The sequence below is a fragment of the Ctenopharyngodon idella genome, chromosome 1 (genome assembly GCF_019924925.1).
Source record: "Ctenopharyngodon idella isolate HZGC_01 chromosome 1, HZGC01, whole genome shotgun sequence".
Lineage (NCBI taxonomy): Eukaryota > Metazoa > Chordata > Actinopteri > Cypriniformes > Xenocyprididae > Ctenopharyngodon > Ctenopharyngodon idella.
Window position 1 is genome coordinate 11,643,124 of NC_067220.1, and position 13,998 is coordinate 11,657,121.

The 13,998-nt window shown below is 39.9% G+C and overlaps 1 protein-coding gene across 1 annotated transcript in view; it reads left to right on the forward strand.

Moving 5' to 3' along the window:
• Positions 1–13,998, forward strand: part of myo15ab (myosin XVAb) — a 48,105-nt gene continuing 34,107 nt past the window's right edge. Inside the window, 15 exon segments of the mRNA XM_051892330.1 lie at positions 1–2,173; positions 3,392–5,692; positions 5,798–6,446; positions 7,141–7,223; positions 7,306–7,369; positions 7,487–7,596; positions 8,392–8,466; positions 8,571–8,667; positions 9,527–9,630; positions 9,929–9,992; positions 10,097–10,210; positions 10,333–10,494; positions 10,757–10,870; positions 13,601–13,659; positions 13,748–13,871. Of these exon segments, the coding sequence (XP_051748290.1) occupies positions 63–2,173; positions 3,392–5,692; positions 5,798–6,446; positions 7,141–7,223; positions 7,306–7,369; positions 7,487–7,596; positions 8,392–8,466; positions 8,571–8,667; positions 9,527–9,630; positions 9,929–9,992; positions 10,097–10,210; positions 10,333–10,494; positions 10,757–10,870; positions 13,601–13,659; positions 13,748–13,871 (6,231 nt within the window). The 5' untranslated portion in view covers positions 1–62.

Sequence of the window (13,998 nt, forward strand, 5' to 3'; positions counted from 1 at the left end):
TCATATTTTTATTTGTGATTTGGCAGAAAGGCGGTAGACTAGCATGGTTTTAGAAGGATAAAATGCCACCCAAAAAAGACTTAAAATCAGCAGCCAAGAAAGGAGGAAAACCTGAACCAGAAAAAAGCAAACCAAAGGAAGAAGAAAAGAAAGGAAAAGATGACAAAAAAGGAGCGAAAGATGACAAGAAGGGTGGAAAAGATGACAAGAAGGCAGGAAAAGATGATAAGAAGAAAGGAAAAGAAGAACCACCCAAGGGTAAAGGGAAAGATGATGGTAAGAAGGGAAAGGATAAAGGCAAAGGAAAGAAAGAGGTTATTGAATCTGATGAGGGCTCAGATGCTGAGTTGATGGATGAAGATTTGAGCGAGGAGGATGAGGATGAAGAGTCAGATGGAGGCAAAAGAAAGCGTGGTGGTGGAAAAGATGCCAAAGGTAAAGCTGCAAAGGGAAAGTCCAAATCCAGACAGCCTGATTCTGATGAAGATGAGGATGATGAAGATGATGAAGATGATGATGAAGAAGATGAGGAGGAAAGTGAAGAGGAGGATAGGAAAGGAAAGAAGAAATCAAAAGATCATCATAAATCTAAAGCTGAGGAAGATGGAAAGAAGAAGAAAGCAAAAAAGAAGGAAGAGCCTCCACCTGAGCCACCACCTGAAGAGAAAAAGAAAAGAGGACTCAAAAATACCTCAAAACTCTTTATGAGGTTCTCTGGATTTAAGAAAAGGAAGAGCTCAAAGAAGCGACTCAAGAGCACTTCCAAGCTGTTTCTTGGACTTGGCAAAAGGAAGAATCGTTTGCTTAAGAAAAAAAGGAGAAAATCTCTCTTGAGAAATGCTCCAAGGTTCATGATGCGTTTCAAAAACAGCAAAAAGAAGAAAAAAGAGAAGGAAAAAAAAGAGCCATCAGGGCCGAAGCCAACCTATATGCTTATTAAATTAGGTGGCAATTCTAAAGCAGCAGAGAAGAAACCGGGATTTTTTAAAGGGCTTTTTGGGAAAAAGAATGCAGGGGATGGGACTGGTTTTAAATATAGGGGTCAATTATTAGGTAAGATTGCTGGGGCAACAAACTGGCTGACCAAGAGGTTCCTCTCCGTTAAGGGGCGTCAGAGTGGAAAGGGTGATGCCTGGAGCCGAAAAAACAACAAAAAATATCCATTTTCTGCTGACAGTCGCCAAGCTAGCATCCGAGCTCCTCCAGGGTATCACAATTATGGATATGAACATGACACTGGAGGATATGATTATAATAACCAGAGCAGGGTGGATAGGGGTGCATTTCACAGACAGTCAATCCAGAGGCATTCTAATAGGTATAATGAACAGTATGCGCACATGCAGGGACACTCTTCATTTCCACAGCAATACACTCAATATGAGGAACCAAATAACTATTATGAAATGGAATCACACGATCAAGGCTATTATGAGTTGCAGGATGAATACTATGACCCTCACACAGCCATGCAGGATGAGGGTGAATTTTATGATGATGGTATGGACTACAATGACCCCTATGGAGCGCAGGAGCAGATGGGCAATTACCCACAGGAAATGGGCTACTATACTCAACAGCATCCACTGGATCCATATTTCGATGATGGCATTGAGTACTATGATGATAGTCAGTATCCAATGGGGAACATCTATGATCAATATGGGAATGAAATGGATCTGTATTCCCAGGCTCAGTTTGGATATTATGATGATCTTCAGGGGTTCTATGGTGACCCATATGAAGTTGAAATATCAGGTGATCCATATATGGATGCTTATGAGGATTATGGTGATCTTTATTTTCAGGATTATCAGGTTAATTACAGTGAATCAGATGTTGATCCATATCTGCAATCTTCCTACAATATGTATGATCCATATAGTTATCCAGTGCAAGATATTATGGAAGGTGAAGAAGGTTATGGAATGTATGGTGAGAAGTATGGGGATTTTTCTATGGAGCCTATGCCCTTTCACGGAGACATGGAGTTCAGAGTCCCAAGACCACAGGTTAAGCTTTTTGGTAAGGAAAGGATTGATGTTGAGCTTCCTCCTTTGCCTCCACAATATGATTTTGAAGAAATGTCAGACATACAGTATGAAAATTATGCATATATACCTGGAGCCTCAATGAATGATGGTTTTTCACAGGCAATGCATCAGCAAGAAATGTTTCATCCCACAATGCCTCAAGTGCCCACACCAACAGCCATGCTAATTAAGCAAGCAAATAATCCTCAGGGATTTGTCAGTCAACATATGTCACATATGGCTCAAGCTGGTGGTTTTCCACCATCTCCCACACCAAGTAGGAGGTCAATAGCAGGGATGGCCTCCCCTCTGCATAGGCCTATGTCACCCATGGTACCCATGGATCCCATGGCAAGTTTTGGAGAGCCGGTAATGCAAGTAAGACGTTCCCCTGTACCTATACGCAGACCAAGCCCCCATGCCTCCCCACAGCTATCCATGCATCCTGCTGGTCCACTCCCAATGAGAAGAAGCCCATCCCCACAGCCCTCTGTGCGTGGCATTGGAGGCATGGGAGCACCTCCATCGCCAAGACTAGCCAGAGGTGTGCCCTCTCCAATAAGTCATGTTCAACACACTCCATCTCCAATTGGACGCAAAATGAGCCCACCTGTTTCTCCAGCACTTTCAAGACGTTTACCACCTCAGGCTCCATTTAGAGAAGGGCCACCCACTTCACCAACAGTCCCTAGACGTTTGCAGCCTCAGGCTCAACTCAGAGAAAGTCCACCTGCTTCACCAACATTCCGTAGGCGTTTGCAGCCTCAGGCATCCTTTAGAGAGGCACCACCATCTCCCCAGCCAATGCCTGGCCGTATGTCCTCACGAGCTCCATCTCTCTATACCAGTCCTCCAGCTTCACCTCGTGCGTCTATTCGGAGGAGAAGCCCACCACAGTCCCCTCGTGCCTCAATTAGGAGACCCAGTCCACCCTCTTCACCCTCACAAGTTCATCGTCCATTTGGTGGCAAGAAATTTCAAGCCTCTCCATCTCCACTTAGACGAATGAGTCCTCCTTCTTCTCCTCAGATGGGTATGCGAACCATGGCCAGTGTTCAGCAGAGGGATCTTTACAGACCACAGTCACCATTAATGCCACAAAGAGCATCACCTACTCCCTCTCGAAGAAGTTTTACTGTGGAACCAGGCTCCCAGCAACCAGCAGTGCAAGGTAGATCCCCCTCTCCCACCCTCTCCCGCAGGTCCACTCGCCTTATGAAAGATTCTCCACCTTTTGGGTCCCCTGGAGGACGACTGCGAGGAAGGGGACGTCCAAACATCCCCATGGGAGCTGTGAAACCGTATCCTGGCCGAGGGGGTCATTCTGGAACTCCAACACAAAATGTACGGCCATTTAGATCATCCATACGTAGTAACAGGTCCATTATGCCACAGGACTTCACAGCCTCCCCACAACTCTCAGGTCATCATATTGGGAGGGGCATAAGGGAACAAAGTCATTTCAATCCTCCAGGAACACCTAATGCAATGAGAAACCCACAGAGACCCATTGGTCGTGGCCGTCCACTCATGGCCAGACAGTCACTTAGGCGTGCACCAGGCATGATGCCCCCTTCACCACAGCTTTCTCAAAAACACATGCCCCCTCCATCTCCTCAGCCTTCCATTAGACATCTCTCCAGACCAGCCTCTCCTCATCCATCTATCATACATGGTTCCCCATTACCAATGCGTCCCAGTTCCCCTAGGGCTCTGCCTACTTCTGTACTTTCTGGTCCTCCAGTATATGATGCTTCATTTGCATCTCCTTTTCCCTTTGGTGCAGAGCCGGTCCCTGTAGAATTTGATCAGGTTAGTGGTGTACCTCAGTCACCAATGCTTACAAGTGCCCTTCAAAATCAAAGGGTCCATAATGCAACCTATACTTCACAATTCCAACAGCCTATGTCACCTTATGCTACTGAAATCATTAATGTTCCACAGTTTCCTGGTCAACCACCTTCACCAGTTTCCTCCTTTGCCCTGCAAAACCCTAATCTAAGCCATGCTGCACAGGTCTCACAATTGCAACCAGTACAATCACCATATAATCCTGAAATGGTTGCACAGGATCAGCATACAGCAGAGATGGCATCTCCACTTTTGTCAAATGCCTTACAAAATACTCAGCTCCGAGAAGCTTCTTACATGTCGCCCTTGCAAAGGCCAGGTTCACCTTATGCTCCTGAAGTGGCTCAGTTTGGTGAGATCCCTGAACAACCATCTTTTTCTTCCCCATATGTTCCTCAAATGGAAGCATTTGAACAAGTTCCAGGTCAACCAGCATCACCTTTGCTGTCCAATGCAATTCACAATCCACAACTTCACAATGCACAATACAGATCATCTCTTCAGATGCCACATTCACCCTATACTCAGGTGGAAACAGGCTATGATTACATTGAAGAGCCAGGTGCTGCCCCCCTTCTCTCTAATGCTCTTCAAAATCAGAATGTCCGCAATGCTTCTTACCGAACACATTTACGTCGCAGGGGATCCCGTGTTCCCCCTGGCTATAGTCCAAGAGGATCTCCAGTTCTTTCAACAGCTTTGCAGAACCAAAATATTCGTAAAGCATCATACCGAGGACCTGTTCAGGGAATGGTCTCCCCTTATGCACCTGTGCCAGGTTTTAGGCAGGACCCTCGAAAATCTCCTTTTCTGTCTGATGCACTGCACAACCCCCAACTTCGTGGTGCCACTTACCGATTGCCTGATGGGACATTAGTATATGGTAATCAGGGACTAAATGTAAACTCTTCCCCAATGCTTGTGGATGCGATTGGAAATCCCCAGCTCCAGAATGCTTCATATAGACTTCCTGCTGGGTCCGTAATAGGCATGGACCCACGACAGCAACAGTCTTACTCACCAAACCTCTCAAGTGCTTTGCAAAACCGAAACATAAGAAATGCCTCTTATAGACTTCCAGATGGAACAATAATATACCCAGACTCTCATGTACAGCAACCTTCTTCTCCAAACCTGTCCAGTGCCTTACAGAATCCAAATCTGAAAAATGCAACTTATAGACTTCCAGATGGAACTCTTGTAACAGCAGGACAACAACGGCAAACCTCACCAAACCTGTCATATGCACTTCAGAATCAGAATATTAGGAAGGCATCATATAGACTGCCAGATGGGACAATAATAATGTCTGATCAGCCAATGGAACCAACATCTCCAAATCTAGCCAAGGCACTCCAAAACCAAAACATTAGAAATGCAACTTACAGATTGCCGGACGGCACATTAATAACAACAGATCAGCCAATGGAACCAACATCTCCAAATCTAGCCAATGCACTCCAAAACCAAAACATTAGAAATGCAACTTACAGATTGCCAGACGGCACATTAATAACAACAGATCAGCCAATGGAACCAACATCTCCAAATCTAGCCAATGCACTCCAAAACCAAAACATTAGAAATGCAACTTACAGATTGCCAGACGGCACATTAATAACAACAGGCTATGGGCAATCCAAACCTACTTCCCCAAATTTATCAGCAGCACTTCAGAACCAGCAAATGAGAAATGCCAGCTATCGTTTACCCGATGGGTCAATAATAAGTGGACCAAGTTATGAAGTTAAGTCTCCAAATTTGGCAAGCGCGCTTCGGAATCAGGATATTCGTAATGCTACCTACAGGTTACCTGATGGCTCCATAATAAGTGCTGATGCAAGTTATAAACCTACATCCCCAACTTTGTTCTCTGCCCTGAGAAATGATGATCTGAGAAATGTCTCCTATAGGCTTCCAGATGGATCTGTTATTTCACAAGCTTTATATGGGCCAAGTAGTCCAAACATTGCAAATGCCTTACAGAATGAAAACATTCGCAGGGCCACTTACCAGCTACCAGATGGATCTGTTATTTCAGCAGATCCTCGAAGACATAGAAGTCCAAATTTATCGCAGGCACTTCTAAATCAAAACCTCCGCAACCTCAAATACAGATTACCTGATGGATCAGTCCTCACTCAAGGATTTGCAGTTCCCACTTCGCCACAATTAATGGATGCTCTAAAGAATCCTAACCTGAAGAAAGCCTCTTACCAACTACCTTCAGGGATCTCCAACTATATGATATCCTCTGGGCAAGTGATTATTGGGCCAGATGGCCGTTATGCTGTGGTTCCACCACAGCGGAAAGGTCCAGGTGGGCCAGAAGAGCACTGGGCTCAGAATTCCAGAGAGGGGCAAACTGCAGAGGACCTGTGGGCTGCAGAAAAAGTCTTGCCTCATGATACAGTACAGAACCTCATCAAATGGTCTATGTATCGTGATGAAAAAATGATGGAATTCCTTACCCCCCCACCCGCTGGTCTTAGGCCAGGGGAAACAGAGCTGTACTGGGTACCAGATCGTGAAGGGGAGCCGAAAGGACAGTGGTATGACAAGGTAAATCACTTTAGACATAATACTTTAATCTTTACATGTAAGACTTCTTATTCAACTAATGGTAAAAGAAGTTATCAAATGCATTGTATTTTCTCTGCCCCAAAGACACTAACTCTATGTCATGCTTTCGTTTTCTTCTCTTCGTCAAATTTTGCTGTTGTACATATTAATTTGGAAACATATAAATATAGAATAACATTGAGAGATGTCTCTCTTCACTGGAATGCAACAGTGAATTCATAATTTTGCTTGTGGATCATATTTATACAATTCGCTAAAACTTTTATATCTGAATGTTTATATTAAGAAGGAACAGACAGTTTAATTTGAGTAGTAATGTTGTTAAGTAGACAGTGATGCAGTTGTCAGATCTAACAAGTCTATTAGGCTTTGAGCCTTAACAAAAAGTCCAGCCAAGCTCACCTATCTTCATCAGGTTTAAGCTGCAGTCCGCAACTACATCGGATGTCAGATGAGATTTACAAGGCCGATTATAACTCCTCTCAGGTTACCTCGCTGACCAGTGATAATCATCTCTGCATTATTGTAGTGCGGCACTGGAATAGACAACTTGACCTAATTCATTAGAGAAGATATTCTCTAATGTAATTTAATGAATTGAAAATGACATCTCAAATTTCTTTGAATGTTCTCAGATTGCTTTTTTTTCTGAACACAAGTATTTTTCAAACAGATGTATTCTATAAGGAGCCTGCCTACTGTCAGCTACAGAGTGAAAAGGGAAGGGGATGGAGTTGAGGACATGACACAAATGGAGTACGTCAACATAAATATACATAGTATATGTAAAGTGTACCATTAGATTCAAAATAAATCATTCTTCCTCCATTTCTTGCAGAGAGCTTACTGAGGCAACAGTATTGATAAACATGAAGACTCGCTTTGATCAAGAGCTTATCTATGTGAGTCTTGCATTCATGTCCCAGTAAGCATACACCAAATGTCTTATATTACTTTACTTTTATTCAAATCTGTTGTGAACCTAACTACATTATCAATTTCCTTTGTCTTCTAAGCAGACATACATTGGCAGTATTCTGGTATCTGTGAATCCATACCAGCTATTTAACATCTATGGCACAGATATGGTTCTGCAGTATGAAGGCCATGGCTTGGGAGATAACCCACCGTGAGTCACAACAACACAATCACAACATTTCTCAACAAATTTTCTTGTTTGTCAACTTTTTAAAAGGAGAAGAAAAAGGTTCCCATATCTTTCATTATTATTTGTATTTTAGCGCAACTTCATGCGTCCTGGTAGAAGCTTGCCCAGTTAGACAGATGGCATGCTTTCATTCTCAAAAACCATGAACAAAACTACACAAGACCCAGGCATTAAAGATTTTATAAAGATTTATAATGTTACAAAAGATGTCTATTTCAAATTAATGCTTTTCTTTTGACCTTTCTTTTTATCAAAGAACCCTTAAAAAGTGTCATGGTTTCCACAAAAATATTAGGCGGCACAACTGTTTGCAACATTGGAATGATTTCTGAAGGATCATGTGACCCTGAAGACTGGAGTAATGGCTGCTAAAAATTCAGCTTTGCTATCACAAGAATAAGTCACATTTAAAAAAAAACAAAAAAAACAAATATATATATATATATATATATATATATATATATATACAGAAATCAGTTATTTTAAATTGTAATAATATTTCACAATATTGCTTTTACTGTATTTTTGATCAAGTTAATGTAGCCTTGTGAGCATAAAAGACTTCTTTTAAAAACATAAAAATATTTTTCTGACCCCAAACTTTTGAATGGTAGTGTACATTTAAAAAATGAGAAACAAGGGGAGAGAAAATTAAGATGAAGTTTTTATCCTCTGTCCCTTTACAATACTTTGTGTTTATTGTTAGCTCCAAAAATGTACAGTATGTAGACCTCTCTTATACATGTTTGTTTTCAGTCATCTCTTTGCCATTGCAAACATTGCCTACACAACAATGATGGATGTCAAGCGAAACCAGTGCATCATTATCAGGTCAGGTGAAAGTATGTGTGTGTCATTTGCAGAGGATGTGGAAGTGTGTATATATTATTGCATGTCTATGTAATGTTGTATTAGTAAAGTGTTTTGTATTGCAGTGGTGAAAGTGGTTCTGGAAAGACAGAGGCGACAAAACTGGTTCTGAGGTACCTCACTGCTATTCACCATAAGAGGAACATTACACAACAGGTACATGTGTAGGACTATAAAGTATACACTTAATTTTATTCATAGACAGTGATCACCCACATACACCTCTGTACACTTGCTGGGAATTTGCCAGGTAGGATTTGTTGTTGGATCCACATCCTTGTTGGCCCTGGAGCCCAGCTTTGTTGTTGCTCTTCTGGAAAGGGGGCCGGGAGCAGCAGCTCATTTGCATTTAAAGTGACACACACAAACACAGCGTGTTTTTGCTCACACACAAATACTGGCAAATTTGACAAGCTATAATAAATGATCTGTGAGATGTTTTGAGCTGAAACGTCATAGATACATTCTGGGGACACCAGAGACATATATATTACATCTTGTGCATAATAGGTCCCCTTTAAAGCTAAATGGAAATATTTAAAAAAAAAAAAAAAAAAAAAAAGAATAAAAATGACAAGCGTAGAGCAAAATTAGTAAAACTTCAACTAAAATTACAATAAAAAGATATAAAAATAAATACTAATTGAAAGTGTTAATAAATACTATAAAGATATATAAATGATACTAAAATAACACTGATAGTGATAGAGTAGATATGTTGTTCCAGGTCCAACAAAAGATGTTGATCCAGTCCTACTTCACAAAATCATAGGCAACAAATACTTGAGTATTATAGAGTACATTTCCACAAAATTTAGTTTGAATCAATGTACATTTATGATATATGCACTGTTTGTTAATAATTGTATAATCAGTCTTTTTGTTTTTCTTTTTAATGCTTTCCTCTATACAGATTGAGGTAAATGTGATAAATTTAGTTTTTGCTGGTAGCTTAATAACTTTAACCTAGTAAACATTGCTGAATACATTTGTAAGTATGTTTTAATTTCTTAACATTCAGATTCTAGAGGCAACTCCTCTGTTGGAGTCATTTGGGAATGCAAAGACGGTCCGAAATGATAACTCCAGTCGCTTTGGAAAATTTGTGGAGGTCTTTTTGGAGGAGTGAGTATTTTTTGTTACTTCTGTTCTGAACTGTTTCAAGCTATGTTGAATAGAATGTTTGAATGTTACATTGCTTAACTCTTTAATGTCTCTTAAGCCTGAAATTGTTGCTTGAGAGGCGACACTGTAAGGAAACTAGATCTGTACCGCCTGACCTCATGTGAAAGTAGGACATTAAGGTTGTTATTTAATCTCTGAAAGAGAGGAAGAAAGAAGGAAGGAGAATTGAACAGGTACAGGTAAGGCCAAAGAAAGTTCATACACATGACCAATCTGTGTGTATTGTTGTTCGTATCAGAGGGGTGATCAGTGGTGCCATAACCTCGCAGTATCTACTGGAGAAGTCCAGGATCGTTTTTCAGGTTGGTTGTTTCTTTTCCTATTAACTTGGAAAAGGCTAAAGGAGCCCTTTAGTGATCACTGACATTTGGGACCTTATCTGAACTGTGTCTGTGTGTTTGTGCAGGCCAAAGATGAGAGAAACTACCACATCTTTTATGAGATGCTGGCTGGACTTCCTACTCACATGAAACGGGCTTTCTACCTACAAGAGGCCGAAACCTATTACTACCTGAACCAGGTAAATGCAGACATTTACAAATGCAAGTTGCCAAGACACACTTAAGGTTCACATCTAAGGTACTGTATAATTATGTCATGTTTATGTCATTTATCATGGCTCATGGTATCATGTCATGTTAGGGTGGTAACTGTGAGATCATTGGGAAAGATGATGGGGAGGACTTTAGGAGGCTACAGAGTGCCATGGACATTCTCCACTTCAGTCCTGAAGACCAGAGCAGCATATTCAGAGTGCTGTCATCCATACTGCATCTGGGCAATGTCTTTTTCCATAGAATAGAGGTATTGTGCACTTAAACATTTGAAAATGTACTTTCACTTTTGTTTGCACACCAAGCCTAAATAAAAAATGCATGATTTTAAGAATTTGACAGTGTTCCAGCTCTTCCCAGTTGTCACACATCAAAGATGTTTGTAGATGAAATATTTTACCTTGTATATAGCAGTTTTATTGATTGTACAGTAGTTTTATATAAATTTAGCAAACATATATGGACAAAGTAAACAGTCTTGTGGACCGTGTGCTTTGGGTTCTCTGTCTCAGACAGAAGTGCAGGAGACAGCTGGTGTGGTGAGCACTCAGGAGATTCGTGCTGTAGCCGATCTGTTGCTAATTTCTCCAGAGGGTCTGCAGAAAGCCATCACCTTCAAAGTGACGGTACATATATTTTACACAAACATAAATCCATAAAACAGCATGTACACTGTTTGATCTGTGGTTCCATGAAGAAACTTTAAAGGGGACTTATAATGCCCTTTTTACAAGATGTAATATAAGTCTCTGTTGTCCCCAGAATGTGTCTGTGAAGTTTCAGCTCAAAATACCCCACAGATCATTTATTATAGATTGCTCGTATTTGGGTGTGAGCAAAAACACATAGTTTTTGTGTGTGTCCCTTTAAATGCAAATGAGCTGCTGCTTCCGGACCCATTTCCAGAAGAGGGCAGAGCTTTAACAGCTCGCGCTTTGGTTGCTCAACAACAACAAAGCTGGAGAATCTCATGCAGCCAAAATGAGGATTGTCAGTAACAGTGTTCAGCCTTACATTGTTCAAACCAGAGTTGGACACTGATAAAGAGGCTTACAACTTTTAGAATGCAACTGGATATTTCTGAATGGTTAGTGGATAAATTTATGTAGTTTCTGTGGAGTTGATTCAACTCATCGACTAGCATGTGCCGTCATGTTAGTCTTTTGTGCAAATCCAGCATTGAATTGACCCTCGTTTGTGAAGCAGTCTGGCGTAAAATAACGGCATGGCAACAACACTCTACTACAACAACTCTTCCTCTTCTCTAAAGCAGCCCAACATGGCCTCAACCCCTTTGTTGTGTGTTCCAGAGGGCAGAGTATATGCACTAACCTCTAGCTCATAGATCCTACATTTTCAGAATTTCTGACATGTTTGCAAACACCTGGGGCAGAAAGAAAGAGAAAAAGGCAAAAGAGAAAAAGAAACATTGTAATGACATGTAAGCAGGTTGCTGTTAATGAGTTCCAGTAACCTAATTTAATTATTCTGAGTTCAGCTCTATGGAAACCACGGTAATCTAATCAAGGGTTACTCAGGGCTTGAGTAATCTTAACACCTAATAGCTTGCTCACTGCCAGGATAGCTTAACATTACATCATACAAAGATCAGTGAAGGTTAATGAGGACAGACGAGATAAAGGCAGGTCAGTTGTATTTCTATAGCATTATCAGACCTGCAATCTCACAAGAAGTGAAAAAGGTGACGTTTACGAATTAAATCCCTGTAGGGAGGTCTGGGGGCATCGTCCCCCTTAAGAACATTTTTGTGTTTTTAACATGTAAACAAAGCATTCTGGTGCACTCTGACAAGAAAATAAAGGGAAAAGACAACATTTGCTTCAAGTAAAAAAAAAACATTTATTGACACTAGGGCTGGGCATTGACACAAATTTCACAATTCGAATAGATTTCGATTCACAAGCTTAATTCACAAGATTAATTTGGGGCCTATCAGGTACATGGCAAATTTCCTCAAAGAAAAAAAAAATATATCTCAACTAATGCTGTAAACTATACAGGGAACCCCATTATATTGATTTTGGTAAGTTGTACTGTATTGTTCAACATACCTTCTGATGTTCATTAATGTTTATTTTGTGCTGTAACTAGTAGTAAAGCAGAAGAGATGATTGGTTCATGTGTGCTGAACCAAAACTAGTCGTTTTTCGCCGTTTTGAAAGGTATGGTTATTCACAATACATTTTGTATTTATAAAAAATAGAAAATTAATACCCTTTATGAGCACATTTTGCAAAAAAAAAAAAAAACAAAAAAAAAACACTGTCATTATTGTAATGCAAAAAAAAAAAAAAAAAGTAAAATATTCATACACCATGGTAGTATTTGTTATACTACCTTTAATTTACACTGATTTAAAAAAAAAAAAAAAAAAAAAAAAACAGGAATAAATGCAGAATGTTGTATTTTGCTTTATTAAAAATACAAGACTATAATAGTAATAAATAAAAATGATTAATAGTAATGAAAGAATGCAAATTTACAGTAATAGGAATCCCAAAAACACTACAAAGTAATATATTTGGATGCATGAGAGTGATCAAAATATTCATAGTCCTAAAAATAGATAAAAACTGTATGTGTATATATATATATATATATATATAATTTATTTTTTTGGAAAATGTTACATGTAGGTTTTTTGTTGTTGTTGTTGAGATTGACCCTAACACATTTTGTCATTTCTAACACGTTCTAAGCATTTTTTATGTTAGCTTTACTCAAACAGAGTTTTTTCTTTACTCAAACAGTGTGATTGCCAGTGTGTTTGTATTTTGTGTCATGTTGAGCATCTTGCTCATTTAATAAATAAAGCTGTGCTATCCAGAGCTCACAGGTTTGTGTTTACACCACCACTTTACTTGGATCAGCTGTCACATAACACTGTATCAATTGCACATGCTGACTGTGATAGTGTGAGTGACAGTGTGTGTGTGTGTGTGTGTGTGTGTGTGTGACGGTGAAACTGTATCCAAGTCTGTTTCTTGACTTCCGGGCAAGATGAGTCATACCAAAATTTAGATATTTATGGACACATTATCAAAAGATCTACTTTGAAATACAGTGCAAATTCTTTAGACTGCTCATGCGCAAATGAAGTCGCTGATTAGATACTGAATTTTCTCAGAACCAAATTCTCATCAAAACAGAACTTATATTTTACTACAGTTTTTTGTGGCTATCTTTACACATAATTTGGCAGTGAGTGACATAGAGCTGCAATTACTCAGCCATTTAAATACTAGCTTTTCTGCTTTCTCTGACTATTTATAAGATTAAAGGATTATTTAAACATATACAGTACCTAAGCGGTGTGTTATTCGGTTTTGCTACAGGAGGCAATGAGAGAGAAGATATACACTCCCCTCTCAGTAGAAAGTGCTGTGGATGCCAGGTACACATTACGAGACATCTTATTATTATCTGCAAAAACTTGATTTTTCATTGCATATTAAGTATGTATTTCTCTACTCCAATCACAGAGATGCAGTTGCCAAGATCCTTTATTCCTTGCTCTTTCATTGGCTGACTGAACGTATCAATGGACGGGTCTACCCCAGGAATGAGGCGCTGTCCATATCTTTACTGGATATATACGGGTTTGAGGTATGCAGTGACACTCCCATGCACTCCCACAAACACGGAAGCTAATCCTATATTAGATACATTTTTACCTTAAAGGTAAAATGTGCAGTTTTTTTTTATTTTTAGGAATTTAGACCTTCTAAATTGC